Source organism: Durio zibethinus, unplaced genomic scaffold, assembly GCF_047325235.1.
Source record: "Durio zibethinus cultivar Kanyao isolate XHJ-2024 unplaced genomic scaffold, ASM4732523v1 HiC_scaffold_97, whole genome shotgun sequence".
Taxonomy (NCBI): domain Eukaryota; kingdom Viridiplantae; phylum Streptophyta; class Magnoliopsida; order Malvales; family Malvaceae; genus Durio; species Durio zibethinus.
The window spans coordinates 52,044-75,000 of record NW_028322720.1 but is presented as its reverse complement, the minus strand read 5'-3'; the positions used below and the strand labels follow the sequence as shown (position 1 = coordinate 75,000).

Genomic DNA, 22,957 nt, shown 5'->3' with positions numbered 1-22,957 from the left:
AAAAATTATTCCGAGGGTCTACAAGAAGATAAAAAAATAAGAGACTATATCAAGAATTATGTACAAAAAAATATGAGAATATCTTCCGGTGTCGAGGGAATTGCACGTATAGAGATTCAAAAAGGAATTGATCTAATTCGGGTCATAATCTATATGGGATTTCCTAAATTATTAATTGAAGATAGGCCGCGAAAACTCAAAGAACTACAGATGAATGTGCAAAAAGAACTTAATTGTATGAACCGAAAACTCAAGATTGCTATTACAAGAATTGCAAATCCTTACGGGCACCCTAATATTCTTGCCGAATTTATAGCCGGACAATTAAAGAATCGAGTTTCATTTCGAAAAGCAATGAAAAAGGCTATTGAATTAACTGAGCAAGCAGATACAAAAGGAATTCAAATACAAATTGCAGGGCGTATCGACGGAAAAGAAATTGCGCGTGTCGAATGGATCCGGGAAGGTAGGGTTCCTCTACAAACGATTGGAGCGAAAATTGAGTATTGCTCCTATAGAGTTCGAACTATCTATGGGGTATTAGGAATCAAAATTTGGATATTTATAGATATTTATAGATGAAGAATAATAAGAATAAGACTCTACTTGTCTTTACGTTCTATTCTGCGATAGAACAAAAAATGACAAATTCTTTCATTTTTTTATGTTCAATAAAAAAATGAGCAGTTCTAAATTCTATATTCTATAAGGTTAAATAAAAATTTGATTGATCATTTGATATAATTGCTATGCTTAGTGTGCGACTCGTTGGGTTTTTAGGCTTAGGATTCAAAAAAAAAAATGGGCGAACCACAGTATAAGTTAATAACTATAGCACTAATAACCAACTCATCGCTTCGGATTATCTGGATCCAAAGAATCAGTCAAGATATGATATATTGGTCATATCATTATAGCAACTGAAATCTTTTTTTTTGCATTAAGTTAAGTAAAAAAAAACCAATCTGATTATGAATATATCTAAATTGTGAAGCAAAATAAAAAAGTATGTGGATAAATAGAAGGATGAGAGAAAGAGAGAAAAAGAAATAGAAATGAAATGATATATGATTCCAATATGTAAGGTCTACGAAGCATCTCATAAAGAGCAATGTAATAGAGCATCAATAGAGATTCATCAATAATTAGATGAATATCTGTTCATCGAAGAAAAAATCAAGAGCCTTAAGTCAATAAAGACTGAGAAGGTTGACTAAAGAACAAATTAACAAATTTTTTTATTAAATATTATTTATTAAATATTAAATTTTTATTTTTATTAAATATTAAATTTTTATTAAATATTAAATTAAGGCTCCATTGGAGAATTCAGACCTAAGCATTAATCGAGAAGCGATGGGGACGACGGAACCCGTGAATGCAGAGGATTCTATTGAAAACGAATCCTAATGATTTATCGGGTAGGATGGCGGAACAAACCAGAGACCACTTCATTTCTTTTTATTCTGTTCTGATTCTGAGAGGTCATGAGTTAACCCGACAACTGAAATAGATATTGAAAGAGTAAATATTCGCCCGCGAAAATTTTATTTTCATTTTAAAAATTTTATTTTCATTTTTTTTTTTTATTTTCATTTTAAAAATTTTATTTTCATTTTATTTGATTGTTAAATTTTTGTCGATCCGAGATGAATATGATAAAAAAAGACAAAACAAAATAAAGATTCGTTATAACATTATAACAAAAACAAGATAAGACATTATCTATAAATAGAATCCATGTTTAATTACTTATATATATATCCAATATATATCCAAACAAGATATACAAATTTATAATAGATCAGATAAAATCTCAAATAGATCAGATAAAATCTCAAAGCAAAGAATCCCAGGATTCAATCTATTATTCAGTAACTACCTATATATCTTAAGAATAAAATAAAATATTTTTTAGTCATTTTTTTCGCGAGGAGCTGGATGAGAAGAAACTCTCATGTCCAGTTCTGTAGTAGAGATGGAATTAATAAACAACCATCAACTATAACCCAAAAAGAACCAGATTTCGTAACCAACATAGAGGAAGAATGAAAGGAATATCTTATCGAGGTAATCGCATTTGTTTCGGTAGATATGCTCTTCAAGCACTTGAACCCGCTTGGATTACATCTAGACAAATAGAAGCGGGGCGCCGCGCAATGACACGAAATGTACGCCGTGGTGGAAAAATATGGGTACGTATATTTCCAGACAAACCAGTTACGGTAAGATCTACAGAAACACGTATGGGTTCGGGGAAAGGATCTCCCGAGTATTGGGTAGCTGTCGTTAAACCGGGCAGAATACTTTATGAAATGAGCGGAGTAGCCGAAAATATAGCAAGAAAGGCTATTTCAATAGCGGCGTCCAAAATGCCTATAAAAACTCAATTCATTATTTCAGGATAGGAATATAGAACCAAAGGAAAGAAGTCTTGGGAATAAAAAAAACAATTGCGGGTTTCCTTTTTTTTTTTTTTTTGACAAACAATATTTCTTTTTTTCTTCGTCCTTTGTTCCATTGAAAGAAGAGATTAAAAAAAATGATTCAACCTCAGACCCATTTGAATGTAGCAGATAACAGCGGGGCCCGAGAATTAATGTGTATTCGAGTCATAGGAGCTAGTAATCGCCGATATGCTCATATTGGTGACGTTATTGTTGCTGTGATCAAGAAAGCAGTACCAAAGGCACCTCTAGAAAGATCAGAAGTGATCAGAGCTGTAATTGTACGTACTTGTAAAGAACTCAAACGCGACAACGGTATGATAATACGATATGATGACAATGCTGCAGTTGTCATTGATCAAAAAGGAAATCCAAAAGGAACTCGAATTTTTGGTGCGATCGCCGGGGAATTGAGACAGTTAAATTTCACTAAAATAGTTTCATTAGCTCCTGAGGTATTATAAGACGAGACCTCAATTCAATATAGTTATAGTATTTAAATTAGAGTATTTAAATGACATAGATTAATTAGTAGATTGTGTCTCACGTATATACCTTTACTAAGTAAAAAAAAAAAAAGAACATGTTGGTTATATCAAAATTCGGGAGCAACAATAATTTTAGTTTACCATGGGTAAGGACACTATTGCTGACATAATAACTTCTATACGAAATGCTGACATGAATAGAAAAGGAACGATTCGAATAGGATCTACTAACATCACTGAAAACATTGTTAAAATACTTTTACGAGAAGGTTTTATCGATAACATAAGGAAACATCGGGAAAGAAACAAATATTTTTTGGTTTTAACCCTACGGCATAGAAGGAATAGGAAAGGACCATATAGAACTATTTTAAATTTACGACGGATCAGTCGACCCGGTCTACGAATCTATTCTAACTATCAACAAATTCCTAGAATTTTAGGCGGGATGGGGATTGTAATTCTTTCTACTTCTCGGGGTATAATGACAGACCGGGAGGCTCGACTAGAAGGAATCGGCGGAGAAATTTTGTGTTATATATGGTAATCTGTCTAACATCCGAATTGTATCCGAATCCGAAACTTTCCATTTGTGAAAAAAAAAAGCACGGGTTGTCTAATAGAACTCCTCCTGCCCTACAGTAGTTGATACGTCAAGGAAGTTTTACCTGGAATAAAAGAACAAAAATGGATTCATGGAGGTTTAATTAGTGAATCACGTCCACTCCAGATTCCTTTAGATAATGAAGATCTGATTCTAGGTTATGTTTCAGGAAGGGTCCGATCGAGTTTTATACGTATACCACCGTGGGATAGAGTCAACAAAAGTGAAGTAAGTGCTTATGATTCAACCAGGGGGCGTATAATTTATAGACTCCGCAACAAGGATTCGAACGATTAGGTAGTTTTTTCAACTTCAAGATTCCTTTCAGGGGGATCCAATTCAAGGTTCAAAAATTTCAAGAAACTTATTTTCTTCCAATAAGTAGATTCGGAAAAATTTAAGGAATAACAACTATGAAAATAAGGGCTTCCGTTCGTAAAATTTGTGAAAAATGTCGACTAATCCGTAGGAGGGGACGAATTGTCGTAATTTGTTCCAACCCGAGACATAAACAGAGACAAGGATAATCTTTCTATTCTAAAAAGAACTCCTTAAAGTTAAAGAAAAGAAACTAATCTTAAAGAAAGCGATGAACAAATAAAAATAGAAGATCTGTTTTGACATGAAATGGATATATCCATATATCTCTGACTTATCCTTATGAAATGATAAAATATGGCAAAACCTATACCAAAAGTTGGTTCACGTAGGAATGGGCGCAGTAGTGCACGGAAAAGTGCACGTAGAATACCAAAAGGAGTTATTCATGTTCAAGCAAGTTTCAACAATACCATTGTTACTATTACAGATGTACGGGGTCAGGTAATTTCTTCTTCCTCCGCCGGTACTTGTGGATTCAAGGGTCCAAGAAGAGGGACTCCTTTTGCTGCTCAAACCGCAGCGAGAAATGCTATTCGAGCAGTAGTAGACCAAGGTATGCGACGAGTGGAAGTTCTGATAAAAGGTCCTGGTCTCGGAAGAGATGGAGCATTACGAGCTATTCGTAGAAGTGGTATACTATTAAGTTTCGTACGGGATGTAACCCCTATGCCACATAATGGCTGTAGACCTCCTAAAAAAAAACGTGTGTAGAAATAAACACTAAAGAGATTTCAAGAGAAATAAATGATTCAATGATCTGATCAAATAAAATAATATTACTATGGTTCGAGAGAAAGTAAAAGTCTCTACTCGGACACTGCAGTGGAAGTGTGTTGAATCAAGAACAGATAGTAAGCGTCTTTATTATGGACGCTTTATTCTGTCTCCACTTATGAAAGGCCAAGCCGACACAATAGGCATTGCGATGCGAAGAGCTTTGCTTGGAGAAATAGAAGGAACATGTATTACACGTGCAAAATCTGAGAAAATACCACACGAATATTCTACCATAGTAGGTATTCAAGAATCAGTACATGAAATTTTAATGAATTTAAAAGCAATTGTATTGAGAAGTAATTTGTATGGAACTCGTAACGCCTTTATTTGTGCCAAGGGTCCCGGATATGTAACTGCTCAAGACATCATCTTACCGCCTTCTGTGGAAATCGTTGATAATACACAGCATATAGCTAGCCTAACCGAACCAATTGATTTGTGTATTGGATTACAAATCGAGAGAAATAGAGGATACGGTATAAAAACGCCAAAGAACTTTCACGACGGAAGTTATCCTATAGATGCTGTATTCATGCCTGTTCGAAATGCGAATCATAGTATTCATTGTTATGGGAATGATAATGAAAAACAGGAGATACTTTTTCTAGAAATATGGACAAATGGAAGTTTAACTCCTAAAGAAGCACTTCATGAAGCCTCTCGGAATTTGATTGATTTATTTATTCCCTTTCTAGATGCGGAAGAAGAAAACTTACATTTAGAAAACAATCAACACAACGTTACTTTACCTTTTTTTCCTTTTCATGATAGATTAGCTAAACTAAGAAAAAAGAAAAAAGAAATAGCATTGAAATATATTTTTATTGACCAATCAGAATTGCCTCCCAGGATCTATAATTGTCTCAAAAAGTCCAATATACATACATTATTGGACCTTTTGAATAACAGTCAAGAAGACCTTATGAAAATTGAACACTTTCGCATAGAAGATGTAAAACAAATATTGGGCATTCTAGAAAAGAAGTAGAAAAGCATTGCGAAATTGATTTACCAAAATTTTAAATCCATTGGATTTAGGATTTATTTCATTTTTTTTTTTTTTACTTTAGAAAATTAGAAAAAAAAAAAAAAAACGAAAATGGATTTTGAACCTTCAGCACAATCCATATATTGGGACCAGAATTGAATAAATGTATCTAGGGAGAATTCACTTTGACTTTGAAGTGACTACTCCCTAGATACGCACATCATGATATTTTATTTTAAAATTGATTCAATTTAAAAAAGACCTAAAGTTAGGGATTTATCAATCGGTAATGTTGCTCCAATACCCAACCAAAGGGCCACCGCAGTACCAATCAAAAAAACGGTTGTCGCTACTGGACGACGAAATGGATTTTGGAATTTATTAACATTTTCCAAAAAAGGTACTGTTAATAATCCCGCAGGTACTGAAACCATTAAAAGAACACCCAATAACTTGTTAGGTACTGTACGAAGTATTTGAAATACAGGAAAGAAATACCATTCAGGTAATATTTCCAAAGGAGTTGCAAATGGATCCGCGGGTTCACCAATCATTGAAGGTTCTAGAACCGCTAAGCCTACGTTACAAGCAATAGTACCGAGAATTACTACTGGAAAAATATATAAAAGATCATTGGGCCATGCGGGTTCCCCATAATAATTATGACCCATACCTTTAGCTAATTTAGCTCTTAATACAGGATCGTTCAAGTCAGGTTTTTTTGTTATTAGGATAGGTGAATTTTTCTAGATCCATCCCCCGAAGGAACCGGACATGATAATTTTTCATCATCCGGCTCAAGCAAAAATCAATCGAATCAAATGGATACAAACGGATACATATAAAATGAATCTATATGTTATCCACACATATATGAATGATTTCATATGTAAGAAAAAAGTTACCTGATTCCATTTTACGAAGTTGCAACTATACATTCCAAGGAATGCCATTTTTACAGGTAAATGCTCAATACCCAAGTAGGCGTACAAAGTTGATCGTGATCAAGTGCTTTCTGGGTCGTCTTAGGCCTTGCGATTCACCTTTATCCCAAAAATATATCGAGATTTTTTACATACAAAGGATTTACTTGTTACTAATATAGTCTAGCCTTTGCTCTTCTTTAGATCCCTTGTTTCACTCCGATAGTATAATAATAATAAATCGGGTCGATGCAGAAGAAATGAATGTATTTTCATACTATTAAGATAAGAAAGTAAAAAAAAAATAAAAATAAATAAATAAAATCTAATTTGCATTATGCCAAATCACTTATTCTACTGGATCTTACGGAGCCCTGTTCATACACGACATCGTCAGGTCTGATCATAGAAAAGATTCTCTTCAAGCGAACCAGCCTATCCTTTGTATGGGGCTTACACGGTGGTTGGAACAAAGACACATTTGGTTGTGAATTCCAATGTAGCAGATAAAGGCATATTTCTGCATGGCCCAATCAATAGTTCAAGTCACACACTCCCATAATCCATTTTCTCTTCGGGGAATTCCCTTCAACTATTCATGTCATATCAAATAAATAATAGAATATTGTGGAGTTGAAAGGAAATATCCAAATACATGTCTTATTTTTTTTTTTTTTTCAACAATCCATATTTGTAGCAATGAAATACTATTGTTCCTCCCCCAAGTAATAAGATAAATGATTGGCAAGTAATAAGATAAATGATTGGTTACAATATAGCTATGGTCTATATTCTCTATAAAGGACCAGAAATGCCTTGCTTACGTATCATTAGGAAATGCATTAACATAAATACAGCAGTAAGAAGGGGTAATACAAAAGTGTGTAAACTATAAAAACGGGTCAAAGTGGATTGTCCCACACTAGCACTTCCACGCAATAACTCTACCAAAGGCGATCCTATTACCGGAATAGCTTCCGGAACGCCTGTTACGATTTTGACTGCCCAATAACCAATTTGGTCCCAAGGTAAGGAATAACCTGTTACACCAAAAGATGCAGTCAACACAGCCAGAACCACGCCTGTAACCCAAGTCAATTCGCGAGGTTTTTTAAAACCACCAGTGAGATAGACACGAAATACGTGCAGGATCATCATTAAGACCATCATACTTGCCGACCATCGATGAACTGATCGGATTAACCAACCAAAGTTAGCTTCAGTCATTATGTATTGAACAGAAGTAAAAGCCTCAGTAACGGTTGGACGATAGTAAAAAGTCATAGCAAATCCTGTAGCTACTTGTACCAAAAAACAAGTAAGCGTAATTCCTCCTAGACAATAAAATATGTTAACATGAGGAGGAACATATTTACTAGTTATATCATCTGCAATCGCCTGAATCTCGAGGCGTTCTTCGAACCAATCATAGACTTTATTGAGATAGGTAAACCAAGAGGACTCCCCCCCTGAGAACCGTATATGAGAATTTCATCTCGTACAGCTCAAACAAAAACACCCAAATAATAGCTGAAACGGATATGGAATAGAAAGTTTGAAACTTCTTAATCTTTTCATTCAATTTTATCTGAAGACACAAAAGAGTAAAAATCCGAAAGCTCTTTTTTGTAGTTGTAATTATAATGCCAAAAAATCAAGTCGGCGCATTCGTCTTTATGTTGATCAGGCCTCTTGAATCTTCTATTTACCTACTTATTTCTTTTCTTTTTCTTTGCTTTGATTTGTTATTTATATGGAATGTGGCTTTATTCTTGTTTTCTTTATTTTTAATAGGAATTCTCTTGTTAAGACCCTATGAATCAATTGAAACTTCAGATTCATACCAGAACCGCGATGATTCAATAAAACCTTCAAACTAAGTCCAAAGATTCTTTGAGTAAGAATTATTGGATCATCACTTATTCAATGAATAGAATAGATATAATAAATAAAAATACAAAGAAAAGAAAGGTTTGTCCTTTGATCAAAATAAGCATAAACTAAATGAGAGTTTGAAAGAAGAAAAAATTTCTCGATTTATAAATAAAAAACCTCTTTCTTTGAAAATTTTTTTTTTTTTTGAGTCCGGCCGCGAGGTTTGAATATTAAGTATGAATCATAGTTCGAATACTTCGTGATCCATTTCATATATTCCGTGCTCCAGATACTAGAATGGCTATCCGACGGGATAAAACTATCTCGATCAAGAGGACAGACCCATTTTCTGTACTATCAATAGGATCAATTATAACAAGTCACACACTCATATTCCGGAAATACAGAAACAAAAAAAATTTCGCGGTCGAACTACCAAAATAGAATGGGCTAAAAAAAATCCGAGAACTAAAAGTTTCACTTTTTGTATTGAAAAGCGAGGCTTCGTGGTTCTTGTGAATCTAATTCAGCGAAATTCCATCCAGTAAAACGGAAGAATTATAAATCTCCAAAATAATAGATAAGAATATCGAAAATAAAGCCATTGCGACACCCATCAAAGGAGTCGTTCCCCATCCAGGAGCTACTTTACCATATTCCGAATTCAATGGTTTCAAAAAATCCCCTACAACAGTTCGTCTTGGACCAGATCTAGAACTACCCTCAACGGTTTGTGTAGCCATAAATCTTATTTTGTATTCAGTGAGATCTGTTGACTTTGTATATCATTCCGCTGTAAATAAACGATCTTATCATAGATCCATTGTGATCTTGAAATTATATTTATATTTATATTATTTATATTTATATTTATATATATTATTTATATAATTATATAATAATGGAAACAGCAACTTTAGTCGCCATCTCTATATCTGGTTTACTTGTAAGTTTTACTGGGTACGCCTTATATACTGCCTTTGGGCAACCCTCTCAACAATTAAGGGATCCATTCGAGGAACACGGGGACTAATTGAAGTAATGAGCCTCCCAATATAATATTGGGAGGCTCATTACTTCAATTGAGATAATGAAAAATCATTTCATTTTTTTAGTTGGAACTTTAGGCGGTTCTCGAAAAAAGATAGCGAAAAAAATTATCCCTAGAGTAGATACTAAGAGGAATGTATAAACCAATGCTTCCATAAATTCGATCGTGGTTTACAATTATAGCTTCCGTACCTATTTATTTAGAATCATCTCCCGAATAAAATAACGAAAGAACAAGAATCAAAGAAAAGGCAGCGATTTTAATCAAGATTTTTACAGCAGCCTATGTCAAATCACAAACAGAAAATAGAAGCGAAAAATAACAAAGCAATCTTGCATCAGACTACTTGTCTTCTTGTAGTTGGATCTCCAAGTTTTTGGAATGCTCCAAATTCCACTTGAGCATCCAAATCTGGATCAATACCGGCAAAAACATCTCTGAACAGGGTTCTAGCACCATGCCAAATGTGTCCGAAGAAGAAAAGCAAAGCAAACGAAGCATGCCCAAAAGTAAACCAACCCCTTGGACTGCTACGAAAAACACCATCGGATTTCAAAGTAGCACGATCTAATTCAAAAATTTCACCCAATTGAGCACGTCTAGCATATTTTTTCACAGTAGCAGGATCACTATAACTCACTCCATTGAGTTCGCCACCATAGAACTCAACAGTTACACCTACTTGTTCGACACTATACTTCGATTCTGCCCTTCTAAAAGGAACATCCGCTCTAACAATTCCGTCTCCGTCTACCAAAACAACCGGAAATGTTTCAAAAAAAGTAGGCATACGACGTACAAAAAGTTCACGCCCTTCTTTATCTCTAAAGATAGGGTGTCCTAACCACCCAACGGCTATTCCATCCCCGTTGTCCATTGAACCCGCTCTGAATAATCCTCCTTTTGCCGGATTATTGCCAATGTAATCATAAAAAGCTAATTTTTCAGGAATTTTAGACCAAGCTTCTGATAAACTTTGATTTTCGGCTAACCCAGCACTAACCCTTCGATATATTTCTTGCTGGAAGTATCCTTGATCCCATTGATAACGAGTAGGACCAAATAATTCGATGGGGGTAGTTGCTGAACCATACCACATAGTTCCAGTAACAACAAAAGCTGCAAAAAAGACAGCAGCTATACTACTGGAAAGGACGGTTTCAATATTTCCCATACGTAATCCTTTGTATAAACGTTGGGGCGGACGGACACTAAGATGGAATAAGCCCGCTAATATGCCCAATGTCCCTGCTGCAATATGATGAGAGGCTATTCCTCCCGGAACAAAAGGATCAAAACCTTCCACGCCCCACGCTGGATTTACAGGTTGTACCTTTCCGGTTAGTCCATAAGGGTCGGACACCCATATTCCAGGACCATACAATCCTGTTACATGAAATGCGCCAAAGCCAAAGCAAGCCACTCCTGAGAGAAATAAATGAATTCCAAAAATCTTGGGCAAATCCAAAGAGGGTTTTCCTGTGCGCTCATCACAAAAAATTTCTAGATCCCAATATACCCAATGCCAGATAGCTGCCAAGAAGCACAAGCCAGAAAACACAATATGTGCTCCGGCCACACCTTCGTAACTCCAAATACCCGGATTTGTTATAGTCCGCCCCGTAATACTCCAACCGCCCCATGAATTGGTTATTCCTAAACGAGTCATGAAGGGTATAACGAACATACCTTGTCTCCACATTGGATCAAGAACGGGATCGGAGGGATCAAAAACAGCTAATTCATATAGAGCCATTGAACCGGCCCAACCAGCAACCAGAGCTGTATGCATTATATGAACAGAAAGCAAGCGACCGGGATCATTCAATACGACAGTATGAACACGATACCAAGGCAAACCCATGGAAATACCCCTTTATCAAATCAACGAAAAATAGACACTATGTAACTTTATTGCATTGGAATACCTCCCCTTTTCGGTGGATTCTTTCGGAGAAAGGATTAATGTTTGTTCTATTCCATTAGTAATAAGGGAAGAATTCGGCTCAGAAGAAAAAAGAGAAGCAGATCTATTCTATACTCGATAAGTATCAATACGCAATGGGGGTTGATCCTATTTTTTATGAATGAATGCATCCCTATTTGTTCATCATTCAAAGGACCTATTCGTAAGAATTCTCTTTCATTCATTCCGCCTTTCTTTATTTTATGGCCTTAGTCTATCTATGTATAAAATATGATAAAGGCCCATATTATTAAGACCATTATTACATATTATTAAGATAAGACCATTATTACGTATTACATTACGTATTACGCTTCCACAATCAAAGTGAAATATAATATTACATATTATAATATTACATATTATTAAGATAAGACCATTATTACGTATTACATTACGTATTACGCTTCCACAATCAAAGTGAAATATAATATTACATATTATAATATTACATATTATTAAGATAAGACCATTATTACGTATTACATTACGTATTACGCTTCCACAATCAAAGTGAAATATAATATTACATATTATTAAGATAAGACCATTATTACGTATTACATTACGTATTACGCTTCCACAATCAAAGCGAAATATAATTTTACATTCTTTTTACTTTATGCCTGTTGGTATTCCAAAAGTTCCTTTTCAAGTTCCGGGAGATAACGATGCAAGCTGGGTTGACATATAGTGCGACTTGTCAAATATATTGGGTCATATGGGATTCCCCCGTTCTCTCGCCCGATCGAGATATCCCCTGTTTCGCCCCAAAAAGATTGATTGAATTATCAAAAATTTGTAGCGGGAAGTGTAATGAAGTGCAATTAGAGATCCATTTCATGGGGGTGTATCCAGATTAATATTTTCAATTAGAATGATTTATGGTTGGCTTGGTTGGACTGATAAAATGAAGTATCCAGGCTCCGTTTAGAAAAAACCCAATTGGTAATATATTTATGATTACCACCTATATCATAATCATAATTTTTCTTTTTTTTTTTAATTATAAATAAGAGCGATTTCAAACTGTTAATCAATCGAATAATATGGGAAATACGTTGAATATTTGGCGAAAAACATGAAAGAAAAAGGAATTAAATTAAAATAAAAAAAGGAAATGAAATCATAGCAAAAAGACGTGGTATTGGGTCATTTGTCCTATATGTGCAAATAAAAATCGGGCAGATCTTTACTCGGAGTAGAGCATAAACCTAAAAAAATTGAATAAAAAATTGACGAACCCCATTCAGGAACAAGAAAATGACATCGTGATTTGGATTGAATCGCAATGAAAAAAAAATGGATCAATGAAAAGTTTGTGCAATAAGTTTAGCGAATTTTTTCTATATTATAGGAAAACGGGCCAAAACTCATCTTTCTTTAATTTAATTTTAAATTTCATTTTATTTAAAAAATGTAAGAAAAAGCCCCTTCATTAGAAATTAGAAGTTAGAAAGGTCCGACTAGAAAAAACAAAGGATGGCTGGAATCTACACATTGATTTTTTTTCGCAATTTTTGTTGAACCGTATGCATCAAAAGGTGCCTGTACGGCTACTAAGGGATACAATTTTATCCTAATCAACCGAATTTATCGAGAAAGATTGCTTTTTTTGGGCAAAGAGCTTGATATCCAGACCTCGAATCAACTTGCGGGTATTATGATCTATCTCAGTATAGAGAGTAATAGCCGAGACCTGTTTTTTTTTATAAACTCTCCTGGCGGAGGGATAGTATCTGGATTATCTCTTTTTGATACTATGCAAGCAGTGGAACCAGATGTGCATACACTAGCCATGGGATTGACCGCTTCAATCGCAGCTTTTCTCTTGGTCGGAGGAGAAATTACCAAACGCAGAGCATTCCCTCACGCTCGGCGCCAATGAGTTTTTTTTTTTTATTATTGATGGAAAGAAAAAAGAAGACTATGCCTTCGCCATATGAAATATGAATTAGTAAGTAATAATAGCATGGCACTTTGAATTCGATATGAAATTTTTTTTTTATTTCTTTTTTTTTTTTTCAAAAAAAAATATTAGATTATGTATCGAAAGAGTAGTATGAGAGAAGGGGCATTTCCAATTTGATCTTAGCTATCGTGGGCCCATCTCAGGCGTCACAAACTTTTTTTCTTTTCCTACCAGAGGCTATTAACAATATTTATGTTATGAAAGAGTACGAAAAAAAAAAAGACTATTTTTTTTCTTTCTTTTTTTTTTTTCAAAAAAAAAAAGAAACTTTGGGATTGCTGAATCACAGACGAAATAAATATATAAAGCAACGGAGCCATCATAGTATTTTTAAACTTTTCCGAAAAAAAAAGAAAAAGAAGGATGGTAATTGGATTATTTATTAATCTGGGTCTAATAGACTCTATATTTTCTCTTTTTTTCGATGAAAGAAAAAAGAGAATTCCATTGTAAAGCCGTATGCAATTGTAAAGCCGTATGCAATGCGCAAAAAATGCCTGTACGGTTGTTCAATTCTATAGCTATTCTTCTCGCCTCATTATGTGAGTTAGAAGTATGTTATATCATCAGGGTAATGATCCATCAACCTATTAGTATGCTTAAGGATGATGGCTTCAAAGACTGGGTCATGGAAACAGACGAAGTAATGAAAATGCAAGAAGACATCATAGAGGCTTATGTACAAAGAACGGGCCAGCCCCGATGGGTTATAAACAAAGACATGGAAAGAGATAATTTTATGTCAGCAAAAGAAGCCAAAGATCATGGAATTGTGGATCATATAGTGCGTACAGAATCGAGACCTATAGTGAATGAAAAACCTATAGTGAATGAAAAACCTATAGTGAATGAAAAACCTATAGTGAATGAAAAACCTATAGTGAATAACAAACCTATAGTGAATGAAAAACCTATAGTGAATGAAAAACCTATAGTGAATGAAAAACCTATAGTGAATGAAAAACCTATAGTGAATAACAAACCTATAGTGAATAACAAACCTATAGTGAATAACAAACCTATAGTGAATAAAAAATGGAGACTAGTTAACGACAATGGCAATGGAAGACCACCATTTGACGACAATGGCAATGGAAGACCACCATTTGACGACAATGGCAATGGAAGACCACCATTTGACGACAATGGCAATGGAAGACCACCATTTGACGACAATGGCAATGGAAGACCACCATTTGACGACAATGGCAATGGAAGACCACCATTTGACGACAATGGCAATGGAAGACCACCATTTGACGACAATGGCAATGGAAGACCACCATTTGACGACAATGGCAATGGAAGACCACCATTTGACGACAATGGAACACCATTTAATTTTGATTTAGATTGATTTAATCCCTCTTATTCCTTTCCTTCTTTTTCTCTTTAATAGATTAATATTTTATTAATCTATTAAAGAGAAAAAGAAGTAATTCATAATCATCTGGTTAGGATCGATCTAAACCAGTCTATTATGTATATGATTGTATATGATTCAGCATGCCAACTATTAAACAACTTATTAGAAATGCAAGACAGCCAATTAGAAATGTCACGAAAGCCCCTGCTCTTCGGGGATGTCCTCAGCGCCGAGGAAGATGTACTAGGGTGTATGTGCGACTTGTTCAGATCATGGGCTGAGAAAAAGGAAACAATTTTTCAGTATCAACGATCAGTACCAGTGAATAGAATGGGGTTCTTCCGTTCACTATCTAAAAAAGATAGATCTACCATATCCTTCTATTGTGTATGAAATTTATGGTTTCCATTGGCGCAAATCCAATCTTGGAATTTTTTAAAAATTCCCCATTGGTAGCAAATGCTTATCCATTAAGCGGGGAAAATCCTATTTAAAAAGCAAAAAGATTATGCTTCGACTCTTGCAAAGAACGGACTAACAGGGTCAGCTACCCAATTAATCCTCCTAATTACATACCGTTACTGTATAAGATAGATCTCGTTGTGAAAGATCTATTACTGAAAAATTTATGAGTAGAGCCGAAGAGTGTGAACTGTACAAGTTACCAATTAAATGTTAAATGAAGGAATGAGCTCCGGTGTATAGAGGGGACCTCACCGTTTAAGAAGTAACCATAGAAACGATGGAACCCACTATTTATTTATCCATTTCTATTTACTCCTTTATTTTAGTTAATATGCTTTTTTTGATACCTAGTATCAATACAATTTCTTATTTCAAGGCGAAATGAAATGCCTAGAAAAAAGGAAAAATCGTGGGCGGGACGGTTATAGTAGCAAAAGCCATTGGAATTTTTATTTTATACATTGGAAGAATCCGTTTTGTTATTAATAGACTAGAAAAGAATAACTGAAAGAAAGAATTAGTTATTCATCAAAATTTCTTTTATTCAATGACCAGAATGAAAGAGGGATATATAGCTCGGAGACAAAGAGTAAGAGCTTTGGTTTCGGCTGATCGGGATAGAGATAGGAAAAAAAGATATTTTCGTCGTTTGTGGATCACTCGAATAAATGCAGGAATTCGAGGAATGGGGGTATCCTATAATTATAGTAGATTAATAAAAAATCGGTACAAGAAACAGTTGCTTCTTAATCGTAAAATACTTGCACAAATAGCTATCTCAAATAGGAATTGTCTTTATATGATTTCCAACGAGATTATAAAATAAGGAGATCGGAAGGAATCCACCGAAATGCTTTAAATGAAATGGGGTTCCCTCGAGAATGAACTCGAGGGAGGTAGAGTAGAAATTAATATGATAAAAAAATTCTGATAAGGTCATCAAAACAAGAAAACAAGATGAGCGAAGACGCTCAATAAAAAAAAAAAAAATTTATTTTTCTTCCCCAACCCGATTCGATTCTTTTATTTATTTCTTTTTTCTTACGACACGACAATTTTGATTATCAGATTTTTTGAATAAAGCATCAGTCTACGTTTGATAATTTTGAGTCAATTGAAGGGTAAGCCTATTTATTTCTGGTTCTAAGAGCAGTAGTTCTAGCGGTCGACTCTCTTCTTTCAAATCGTTTCTCATTTCTGGTTCTAGTTCTAGCGGTCGACTCCCTTCTTTCAAATCGTTTCTCATTATTAATAAAGGGTAACGAAGATAAAATACGAGCTTGTTTTATAGCAATAGTAATTAATCGTTGTTGTTTTAAAGTCAATCTATTTACTCGCCTAGATAAGATTTTTCCTTGTTCACTAATAAATCGACTAATTAAACTCATGTTTCTATAATCAATTCGATCCCCCGATTGGATCGGGGGCAAACGCCTACGAAAAGATCGCTTGTATTTATCCATCATTTCTTTATTCCTTATTTCTAAAAATAATCCTATCCTATCCTTTTCTAAAATCCTATTTTGATCGGATCAAATTCAAATTATAGAATTAATAGAATAAATACGATTTGCTTTGTTTTTTTTATTATTGTATTATTTATTTATTATTTATTTCTTATTTATTTGTTTATTTTATTAGTTTATTTTAATTATTTATTTATTATTTATTTGTTTATTTTATTAGTTTATTTTATTATTATATTATTTATAGATATTTATTTAAATATAATTTCATATTTTAATATATTTAATATATAAATATAATTTCATATTTTAATATATTTAATATATAAATATAATTTCATATTTTAATATATTTAATATATAAATATAATTTCATATTTTAATATATTTAATATATAAATATAATTTCATATTTTAATATATTTAATATATAAAATATAAATATAATTTAATATTTTAATATATTTAATATATAAATATAATTTAAATAAATATCTATAACTGTGATAATACATAAATAATAAATAAATATAATTTATAAATATATATAAATATAATTTCATATTTTAATATATTTAATATATAAAATATAAATATAATTTAATATTTTAATATATTTAATATATAAATATAATTTAAATAAATATCTATAACTGTGATAATACATAAATAATAAATAAATATAATTTATAAATATATATAGAACCGACACGAAAATAATAAATAATTAATAAAATAAGAAATAAATAATGAAATATAGTAATAAATACAAAATATAGTAATAACTAAAAAATATAGTAATGAATAAATCATACAATATAATAAATAATACAATATTAACAATATTAAAATTAACAACAATATTAAAATTAACAATATTAAAATAATCATTATGCACGAATAGAAAATAAAAAAAAAAATAGTTAGTGATATTAAAAATCTAATTCCTAATCAATGAAAATCCAACTCCTAATCATTCGAAGACTGTAAACTAAAAATCATTCGAAGACGGTAAACTAAAAAAATAAATAATTGACTCGAGAATAAAGAAAAAAATTATTAAAAAAATAAGAACTAAATAAAAAATAGAATAAAAAAAAATAAAAGAATATTGATACAATCATATACCAGGTTAAAAAGGTTAAAAATTTATTAACGTGCATATCGAATAATTTAAAACTAAAAACTTCACTTTAAAAAGAAAGCGTGGAATAGACAAGGAAATACAAATATAGACTAATATATAAATAAAATATTTGTTATATATTAGTTATATATTATATCTAACTAATTATATACTTAATATTACTTAATATATTATATAATATATATTATTATACCTGAATACCTAATGTCCTATTTTCTCATACTAAATACCTAATGTTACCTAAATACCTAATGTCCTATTTTCTCATATTCTCGGGAAGGGTTGACATACGAGTACTTGATTCGATTTATTTCTTTATCTCCCCGTGAATTGTATGTTTGTAACAATAGGAACAGAATTTCTTCAATTCCAATCGACTAGGCGTATTGTGTCGATTTTTTTGAGTAATATACCTGGAAATGCCCGTTGATTCCTTATTAACGACGTTTCGAACACAACTGGTACATTCCAAAATAATCGTTACTCGGACATCTTTACTCTTGGCCATGAACCCCCTTTGAGTTTTTAATTCACCCAACTCTTCTATTTTCCGATCAAAAGTGAAGAAGAAAGGAATGAAAATAAATAAATAAAAGTTGCTAACTCAAAACCAAATCCTGAAAGATTTCGTTGCAATCAATTGCAATCAATATAGTAAATCAATATGTATTATACTAATAGTAAATAAGTAATACAATGATTTCTAACTCGATTTAGAATCACAGTACGGTATTTTCTTTAAGTATCTTGTAGGATACTGTTGTTCCAGCCACATTTCTCTTTTCGCTCTACTAGTAATTTAATTGGAGCTTGAACCCAAGTTTTGTTGAGGTTCAATCCACTTTTTTCGTTCTACCTTCCTTATTTATTTTATATAATTCTTATATAATTAGAATTCTAAAAAAACTAAATAGAATTATTTCTTATATAATTAGAATTCATTTCTTATATAATTATAATTCTAAAAACAACTAAAGTCAAGGGGGGGCGAGAGATTAGTCACAGATATTTGATTGTATATCGATCTAATCTTTTTCACCCCGTCCCGCGACAATAACTAGAATTAAAAAAAAGGGAATGTTAACGCATCCGGGAAGAAACGATTGATCTCTATCAATAAACCCGCTAAAGAACCGAACCAGAGAGTACTTAGTACCGGTGCTACGGAAAGATATGTTTTTAGATCTCGCATTTAAAATCCTCCTTCTTTATCGTATTACATACATTATGGTAATACATATATAATCACATGTATGTGTGGTTAAAGACCACTTGTATTTGTATATTTGTACCCGGAATTCCTAATTCAAAATTAAAATTTAAATGTACAATGATTCGATAGATAAGATTTTCCTTTTCTTAAAACAGCAAAATAGGTCCCTTTCTGCCTGAGAATTCCCGCCAAAAAGATTCATTTATTATTCATTATATGGTTGTTATATGATATGAGACCAAAAAGAGGAAATGGAAAGATAATTTTTGTATATCAATAGATGAAATAAGGGTGTGGAAAACAAGACAGGGATTCTCTACAATAACATCGTAGGCCAATTGAAAGGGATGTAGCGCAGCTTGGTAGCGCGTTTGTTTTGGGTACAAAATGTCACGGGTTCAAATCCTGTCATCCCTACCTATTACTTCTCCTTTGAGCAGTAAGGAGGGAGCCATTTTAGTTTTAGATTGATTAAAATTAAGCATACATAATCTATCATTTTCTCATATTATATATGATATATGATAGTATAGGTGTGCACGATGTATTGGGGTTATAAAATAAAAGAATCCTCTTTTTTACAGTCTTATTTATTATGATAAGAAAGCGCTCTTAGTTCAGTTCGGTAGAACGTGGGTCTCCAAAACCCAATGTCGTAGGTTCAAATCCTACAGAGCGTGATTCCGCTCTTGTTAAGTCGAAAATTACACCGAACTGAAAAAAAAAAAAAAAAAAAAAAAATTGAACAGCAATTCGAATTTGACCTCCTTGAATTAAATTAATTAAATTAAAATTAAAGGGGTCAGTCAAAAAAAGAGATGTTAATTAATCAAAGGTCCAACTGATCACCACGTATGTATTGTAAATATGCGGTTACGAATAATCCAGCCAAAGTAATAGGAATTAGACCTAAGACGATTCCAAATAGAAAAACTTCAATCATTTCAATTTATTTGAAAGGAGAAAAAGAAAGGTAATATCTATCCCTAAATATTAATCTCTATTGCCCATGAATATCAATAACTAATAATTGATAATTAACACGGTAAGGAACTATAGAATATATGGAATAGGACAGAAAACTTTGTTTTTATTAATTGTTCGTTCATTCAATTAATTTTCAAATAAGTCGTATCTTACTCAGACCAATAAATAGAGCTGAGGTTATAGTTAAAGCCGCTAGTAAAAAACCGAAATAACTAGTTAGAGTAGGCATGAAGGAGCTAAATGAAATATGTTCTTTTTATACATATGTTTATAAAGCACTTACCTAAGTTTCAATTTTTAAAAGAGACGGGGATAAGCAAAAATACCAATTGAAAGAATAAGTTCAATTGAAATTTTTTGATTCATCAATCATTCTAAACGGTATTCACAAAAATAGAGCGGCAGGACAAGAGTAGAAAAGAAAAAGAAATAGATTCATCATCTTTGTAGTTAGGTCAAGAAAAAACCTTTGGATCTAATACAAGAATACAAGAAAGGCCGCCTCACAAATATTGATTAGTAGAATTTTTTTTTTATTCCTTGCTCTTTTTTTTATCTATATCTAATACTATCGACTACTCTTACTTGTTACTAGACGACTAAGCAATTCCTTAAAATAAAAAAAGGAGGGCTTACAACAAAAAACAAAACCTCTTATGCAATTACGAAAAAAAGTCAATTTTTAGATTTCGCATCTAATTGACTTGCGGAAATATGATAATTTCCTTCATGAATTATTATAAACTTGTTGGATTCACGGGTTACCTGATCTTCCGTTTCTAGCCCCAAACCAATAATAGAATCCCCTATATTATATTCCAGGAATTTGAGGAATTTTCTATCGCATGATACGTGGTTATACATCGACAAGCAAGAAGAAGAAAGAAATTATCTAGCACTTCATGTCGATATACTGTTTGAAATTGCGTTGCTGTGTCAGAAGAAGGATAGCTATACTGATTCGGTATACTCTAAAAATACCTTTGGTACAATATTGACGATCTCACAAAGATTGAATTTCAGTGAATTTCCGTTTACTGATCTCATCTTTTACGGAATCGATCCCCTACAAGAATATGCGGAGCTCAGCATGTCTGGAAGCACAGGAGAACGTTCTTTTGCTGATATTATTACCAGTATTCGATACTGGATCATTCATAGTATTACTATACCTTCCCTATTCATTGCGGGTTGGTTATTCGTCAGCACAGGTTTAGCTTATGATGTGTTTGGAAGCCCTCGTCCAAACGAGTATTTTACAGAGAGCCGACAAGGAATTCCATTAATAACCGGCCGTTTTGATTCTTTGGAACAACTCGATGAATTTAGTAGATCTTTTTAGGAGGACCCAATGACCATAGATCGAACCTATCCAATTTTTACAGTGCGATGGTTGGCTGTTCACGGACTAGCTGTACCTACCGTTTCTTTTTTGGGGTCAATATCAGCAATGCAGTTCATCCAACGATAAACCTAATCCGAATTAATTATAGAGCTATGACACAATCAAACCCGAACGAACAAAATGTTGAATTGAATCGTACCAGTCTCTACTGGGGGTTATTACTCATTTTTGTACTTGCTGTTTTATTTTCCAATTATTTCTTCAATTAAGAAAAAAAGAGTAGTAGAATACTAAATAATAGTAGGAATTCTCTTATCCCATTCGGAAGGATTGCATCTCATAATTATCTATGACTGTTTATGTCTTTAGCATGACCACTTGATGAAATGTGGAGGGAAGCGGGATAAATGGCCGATACTACTGGAAGGATTCCTCTTTGGATAATAGGTACGGTAACTGGTATTCCTGTGATCGGTTTAATAGGTATTTTCTTTTATGGTTCATATTCTGGATTGGGTTCGTCCCTGTAATATGTAATAATGGGATGAACTAAGTTATAGGCATGAAAGTGTAAGAACTCAACGGGGCCCGCCTCCTCTTTCTTTGTCTGATTCGCGAGGAGGGGTCCCGTTGAATTCTTAATGATCATAATATTTTGTTCGTATAAATATAAATGACAACAAATAGATCACTTTTTCCGATGATGTTTTTGAAAAATGAACTCGATTAATTGATTCATAGCATCTGTTCTTCGATAGTATCTATCGATACTTTCAAGGTTAGAAGAAAAAAAGGAATCACTCAATTTCCTTTTCCTGGATGACACAATCACAATATATATTTAATTTTAATATTTAATTTTTTTTAATATTTAATTTTAATATTTTAATATTTAATTTTAATATTTCTTTTTTTTTTCTGTCGACCAGATATCAAGCAAACCCTTTCTAGACTAGTCTAACCTTACTCTATTTATTTTAGTATTTCATCAAAGTTTGAAATTTTTTTATAAGTTCATCGCCTTGCTTCTATTTTATATTTATAAAAAAAAGGATTCCTTCTCTTTTTTTTGGTTGTCCATTACTTATTATATTATATTATACTTATTTATACTTATACTTATTTTATATACTTATTTATACTTATTTTATACTTATTATATTATCCTTATTACTTATTCGATTACTTTATTACTTATTCTATTATCTATTATAATCTATTATCTATTATAAGTAAATCTAAAAAAATAAAGGGTTCTGAAAAATCTGGAAAAATATAAACTAAGAATAGAAATCTTTGACGAATGGGATCCGGAATTGTTATTATTTCGACACAAGAAAAGGAATTTTACACATCCTTTTCTTGTGCCGAAGGCTAGGAAGACGAAGAATACTCCCTGTAATTATTTGTTCCCCTCATTTATCCTTCCTTTCTATTCTCCGCTTACTTATCTTATGTTTAGTATCTAATCAAATTGAATTTAGAAAACAAAACCC

The 22,957-nt window shown here is 32.7% G+C and overlaps 1 protein-coding gene and 2 non-coding genes across 3 annotated transcripts; 2 read left to right on the top strand and 1 right to left on the bottom strand.

Moving 5' to 3' along the window:
* Nucleotides 1-6,414: 6,414 nt before the first annotated feature.
* Nucleotides 6,415-9,270, bottom strand: LOC149509909 (cytochrome b6). Its single transcript, XM_089757643.1, has 2 exons — nt 8,870-9,270; nt 6,415-8,045 (listed from the first exon to the last, which is right to left on the bottom strand). The coding sequence occupies exons 1-2, from the start codon at nt 8,873-8,875 to the stop codon at nt 7,404-7,406; spliced, it is 648 nt and encodes a 215-aa protein (XP_089613769.1). The 5' UTR covers nt 8,876-9,270; the 3' UTR covers nt 6,415-7,403.
* Nucleotides 9,271-19,472: 10,202 nt separating this feature from the next.
* On the top strand, nt 19,473-19,546 carry TRNAP-UGG (transfer RNA proline (anticodon UGG)). The gene has a single exon. It is a non-coding gene; the product is annotated as a tRNA-Pro (tRNA).
* A 189-nt stretch (nt 19,547-19,735) lies between these two features.
* Nucleotides 19,736-19,809, top strand: TRNAW-CCA (transfer RNA tryptophan (anticodon CCA)). Its single transcript has one exon. It is a non-coding gene; the product is annotated as a tRNA-Trp (tRNA).
* The last annotated feature ends 3,148 nt before the right edge of the window (nt 19,810-22,957 follow it).